Genomic DNA, 5747 nt, shown 5'->3' with positions numbered 1-5747 from the left:
ATCACTCCTTAAGCCTTTTCCTAACAATGGTAGGTTGCATTTTTTGTCTACATCTTAGAAAACTTTATAAAAATTTGCCTAATTTGTCGACTAAAGTAACAACTAACAAACGTTACTATGGCACCAACTTGTCGTCACGTTAAATCAGTCACGATCCCATTTTCTCAATTTCTTAGAATTTATAAATTGGACCCTTTTACTTTAAGGGAATTACAATCACCTCTCCATAACCTAAAGGAGCAAAATACATTATTCTAAACTTTAATGGAATATACATTTGGGTCGATTTTTATTTTTGAAAAAATATGTACAAATAAGAACCAATTATTTAAATACGAAATCAACTTATTGGGTAATAAGTACTTATTCAATGACCAAGTTTCTTGTTTGATTATAATTATTTTACTAAAATCTCTTAAATATTTGTTTTCATATTATGTCTCCATAAATAGAAACTAAATTGACATACATTCATTTTATATGGAATTTGTCCATACTAAATGACTAGCATTTATCACTTTTAGACATACCAAGACTATGCGGTATGTGTTAGTCCTGACAATCGTGTTATGTTCGGATTAGCAGGTTATCGGGTTAAAATATACCAACCCAAACACGACCCATTTAACTATACAGATCATGGGTTGGCGGGTCACGGGTTAGCAAGTTTGGAACATAAACCCATATATGACCCGTCAATCCATTTATTTATATGGGTTCATAGGTTAGCGGGTTCATGGGTCAGATTGGGTTCGTGTGTTCGTGGGTTGGATCGCAACAAATCGATTGTCTACTGCGTTATGCTTCCGTCGTTCACGTTCAGGCATCGACGTCATTTGATAATGATTCAATCATTCATGCTGCCATTCTTCGTGAGTTTGTTTTGTCGTTCGTCACAGAGGGGAGAGCAAGAGAAGAGAAGGCTTCTTCGATTTTGCTTGTGAGACTGAGATTATTTATGGCAAATGCCAAATGTCAAATGGTATATCAAGTATCCTATCATAGTATAAAATATAAACCGCATAGTGTATAATACTTAATATATTTAAAAGTATTTAAATTTTTTTTATTAAAATTCTAAACGAGTTGGCAGGTCAACCAGTATATTTTTTAAGAAACCCATATATGACCTGTTTAATAAACGGGTTGGCGGGTTCAAAAACTCATTTATTTCGTGTCGTGTCGAGAATTATCAGGCCTAGTATATGTGCATCTCATTTTTCCACACTTTATTTTTGTCGTATCATATCACTGTCACATCATTCCTTATCCTAAAGACTCTTATACCGTACAACAAGTGAAAAAAATAAAAAGGGAGGTGAAACATTGTGGTGAATTATCACCATGGAAGGGCAAAGAGTGAAGGGAAAAGGGGGAAGGGGCGGTGTTCATCACAACTCACTCCAAGTCAAGTCAGCTCATCACATGATACGGTCCTAAGTATACCATACAAAGACTCGTACACATGTCTACATACTTTTTGAACTCATTTAATTTGATAAATGAACATTACAAACACTCATTCAATAACAAAAGTAAAGTTGCCTTTAATGGAAACAATTCACATATCCACAACTACAAACAACATTCCTAGCAACATAAAAAAAACAACACAATTTTAATTCCCCTTCATTTCGGGATCCAATGAAACCGCATCTTTAAGTGTTTCACGTGCATCATTGTCCATTCCTAGGCTAAACAAAGCAGCCGCTTGCAGATAAAGCGCAATCGACCAATCAGGCGATATCACTTGTGCTTGCATCGCATCTCCCAACGCTTCTTGTCCCTTATTATTCATCAAATAACACAAACACCTTCTCACATACATAGTTGGTGACACCATGGTCCCACTCTCGATGAACTGCACCTCCAAAGATTTAAACATTATTACACATTCTGTACGTTTTAACAATCTGTTTCAATAGCAGATTGTATAATCTGCTATTGAGACAGATTGTGTCAGATAACCAAACAGATGTTGGTTAGTATAAAAGTAAAGAAAGAAAAAGACGAATTGTGTGTTGTCAGATTGTAAATATGTTTGTCAGAATACATATGGAACACAGTACAACATGTTTTGCTAACAAATGGGCCCGGACTTACGCTTGTGTAAGATTCGATTGCAGTGTTGAAGTCCTTAGCTCGAAAAGCATTGTCCCCACGCTTCTTACCATTTAACGTATCTTGAAGTTGACTTGTCCACATTTGGAAGGAAAGCTGAAAAAGCCAAAGAAAGTTGGATTCAAAACACATTTAGGAGGGTATAATTGTAAATTTAATCAAAATGTGTTTTTCAGGAGATTACCTCATCTGTAACTCCTTCATCGCCACTATATCCGATCTTTTCAAGTATCTCTTGTATGGCAGTTAAATCTAGTCTCGAGCAAGCGTCGCCAAGTGGCGACAGGTTTGATATTTGTGTTGCTTCGTCATTGATTCCCATCAAGACAAGAGAAGAAATCTGTTAAGGTGTTGCCAAATTTTGTCACTAAATGTTTCAAGGGTATTGTGAATTTTTTTTTTAGAAAGTATGCAACAAACGCACTTACATCTGTTTGTTTCTGAAGAGGAGAAAGAGCAGCCACAACTGATTTGGCATTGGGCCTCTCTCGAGGTTCATACTGCAAACATCGTGATGCTATCCTTACCAATTCAGTTCCATCATCATTAGTAAAATGACCCTCTAAACATGAATCTGTTAGCATCTGAAAATTCTTCCCTTTTATCAAATCAAGTGCCTGAAATGATTAAGTAATGAATGATTAGAGTAGATCTGGAAATAAATGAGCACTCAAACTTGAATGAGCTTACGTGGCTTGGAGGAATGTGTTTTCCACTCAAAAGATCAAGCAGAATGGTGCCAAAACTGTAAATTACACTTTCTGCTATGACTCTACCTGCGATAGAAAAAGAAAAAAAAATCACTTTAACTATAAAATGTCACGAAATTGTTTTTCACTTTTAGCGACAGTTTTTTTTTTTGACTTTTTTACTTTTTTCATACCAGTTCTCATGTATTCTGGTGGGGTGAAAGCTAAGTTTGTACTGTAACTTTTTCCATCTCGGCTGTTCTTCATTAGGCCAAAGCATGAAAGCCTGGGATTACAATCCTGTAAAAAGATTTATAAATAGTAAATAATAAGAACACGAATATAAATATAATTGAAAACGATTTTAGAAAGTACCTGATCAAACAAGACTCTGTAAGCATTAAGATCGTGATACAGAGATCGGCCTTTTGTGCTGCAGTAATCTAGTGCTTGTGCCAAATAGAGAGCCACCCTTAATCGCATTGCCCATTTTAAAGGTTGGGTTTCCCCTGAATTGAGATTGTATATTATTAGTTTTTTGTGTATAAAGAATTGATTGAAGTTCGAAAATTTAATGAAGACTTACAATGAAAGAGATGTTTGGATAAAGTTTCATGAGGCATAAACTCTGCCACTAGCAATCTTTCATTTCCTTCACAGCAACATCCCAATAAATTGGCTAATCTTAGGCTCCTAAGTTGCCCCACTGCTTTTGCTTCATCCTGTAATTCAATATCATGAAATTGTTTCACTTTTTGATCAAATTGAATAAATTATAGGGAATAATTTGGTTAATAAGATCTGGGTTTGTTTTTTCTTGAAAGACATCGGGAAGCACACTCAATGGATGAAAACTGTTGACATCTGCCAACGATCGTACTGTTAGTAAATCATCAGATCTGAACACGGGACCTCTAGAATCTTGACCACTAGCGACAATTGACCAATTTATATCAAGCGATCAATTTTCCGATCAGTTTCCCAAGGTTGTTTGTTTACCAAAAAGACAACAACATTCTGAATTGCGATAAAGATGTATGAATATGTGGTGACATACCAGGAATTGGCGAGTATCAGGCCAAGCAGACTTGTTGAACCTTTTAACAGCGATCAAACGATCATCATCTTCGAGCTTTCCTTTATACACAACATTAGGCGCCTTTTCACCATGTTCAGACACAATATTATCGACAGAAAACCCGCCGGTAGCAGCTTTAAGTTGATCTAACTTGTACTCTCTAAAAGCTGGCAGCTTTAGCTTATCGCTATCCCCACCACCGTTCTCTGAAGCAAATTATCAAACACATTGAAGTCATACATAAAAATACAATTGATGAGCGATGACACAGTGATTATACAAATTCAAGATTCAATTTTCCATAAACCCATGGTCAATCTTCACGTACCCAGATCAGATGGATGCGTATCGTTGGATTTCAAACTAGACCACCCACAAAAAGAAAAGTAGAAACAACGAGCTCCCATTGCTGTTCCTCGAAGAAAATACCTGTTTTTCCTTGTTTTGTGATGGAGGGAGTAAGATGGGTCAAAATATTGAAGTTTTATAATGTTTTAAAAGCAGAGAGAGGGTCTAATATTCTTGTGATTTGAGGAAGATAGGAGTAAAATATGAATTTGTGTGTGATGAAAAAGGGGGAAAGGACATCGACCTTTCTTTGTCTGTATTTCTCTCTCATGCTTCTTCCCTGTCAGCACTCATCATCATTCTCCTCGTATATATGACATCGGTAATGTGCTTTTCTTACTGCAAAATCATGTTTTCTTCCCTCTTTTAGTTTTCTTTTTTATATATATTTGAGCGGAAAAAGTGAATCTATTTTTCTATATCATTTTCATTAATATCTAATATTAATTTATTTATAGGTTTAAATGGTTATGCCATCTTTTTTTTAGTCATAATTTTGTTTTCCCCTTATCTGCCATCATAATTGAAAAATATTTCATTTTATTATCGTTGCCTGGTTTCCATAAGGAAACCCTCAATTCGTTCCAATTTACTTGAGTGATTTGATGTTGGGAACTCACATTGTATTTACACAAACGGCACTTTTGATTGAGAGTGACCGTGAGAGGAAGACGAAGGTTTTACATGTTTTAATTCTTAACACCAATGTTGCATGCAAGAGCTTACAATTACAGTTTTTGAAGTTTAAATATACTAAAATAGGAAGTTGTGTGTTTGTAATGATCCATTACATAATCGATTCCAATGTTGGTGTGATTATTGACTATCAAAAATGATTTTCAGAGTATGAAATGGCGATGACATTATGCAGAAGAAAAGAAAAATCCCCAAAGAAAACTTATGTATGTGATGAAGGCTCTAATGATGATCTTATTTACATGTTCTTTTTGGATTTCAAAGCAACCTTCAAACCCACTTTTACCATGTGCAAACGACTCATTCCTTAACTTATGTGATGAAAATATGTTAAGGACCACATACTATAAAGTGGAGGATGAAGATAATGATGATGGTGTCCACGAGGAAGAGCATGCATGTTGAGTTCATATGTTGCGAAGATATTCAGATGCAAAGTCTTAGAATCATATTGTCATAGGGTAGTGTTGTCATATTGTCATAGGGTAGTGTTGTTGTTTATATCGAAGTTTATGTGACTTTGATATATCTATGTAATTCTATGAACATTTGTAAACTGTGTACTTAATGGCGAAGTCTCCTAGTATATTTTGTATATATTGATAACACTATAATTGTTGCAACATATGTTACTTGGACATTTTTTTCTGACTTCATACAAACTCTTGTAACCTTTGTTGTTTTCCAAATAATATAAGCTGAAACCAGATTTAGTTACATTGTGTGTTCATATATATTTGTGAAATCGATACTTGATAGAATTTTTGACTCTTCAATGAACACGTTGAAGATGAAAGTGAGGTTGACCGGGTGTA

The 5747-nt window shown here is 35.1% G+C and overlaps 1 protein-coding gene and 1 long non-coding RNA gene across 3 annotated transcripts; one reads left to right on the top strand and one right to left on the bottom strand.

Annotated features, from left to right (window-relative positions):
• Positions 1-1474: 1474 nt before the first annotated feature.
• LOC145072470 (serine/threonine-protein kinase BSK5-like) lies at positions 1475-4522 on the bottom strand. Of its 2 annotated transcripts, XM_079018896.1 has the most exons (11): positions 4387-4522; positions 4217-4330; positions 3868-4094; positions 3397-3532; positions 3186-3319; positions 3005-3110; positions 2812-2897; positions 2550-2738; positions 2306-2461; positions 2104-2217; positions 1475-1861 (listed from the first exon to the last, which is right to left on the bottom strand). In XM_079018896.1, exons 1-11 carry the CDS (start codon positions 4505-4507, stop codon positions 1619-1621), a joined length of 1626 nt encoding a protein of 541 aa, XP_078875022.1. In that variant the 5' UTR covers positions 4508-4522; the 3' UTR covers positions 1475-1618. The 2 variants fall into 2 exon arrangements, with proteins under 2 accessions (XP_078875022.1, XP_078875021.1); XM_079018895.1 differs by having other exon boundaries at positions 4217-4522.
• Positions 4468-5546, top strand: LOC145072471 (uncharacterized). The gene is made up of 2 exons (XR_013691028.1): positions 4468-4558; positions 5080-5546. It is a non-coding gene; the product is annotated as an uncharacterized LOC145072471 (long non-coding RNA).
• The last annotated feature ends 201 nt before the right edge of the window (positions 5547-5747 follow it).

This window comes from Lactuca serriola, chromosome 9 (assembly GCF_051521515.1).
Source record: "Lactuca serriola cultivar US96UC23 chromosome 9, Lser_US96UC23_V15, whole genome shotgun sequence".
In the NCBI taxonomy this organism is placed as follows: Eukaryota; Viridiplantae; Streptophyta; class Magnoliopsida; order Asterales; family Asteraceae; genus Lactuca; species Lactuca serriola.
Note: the sequence above shows the minus strand (reverse complement) of the source record. Positions and strands in the feature narration are given on the sequence as shown.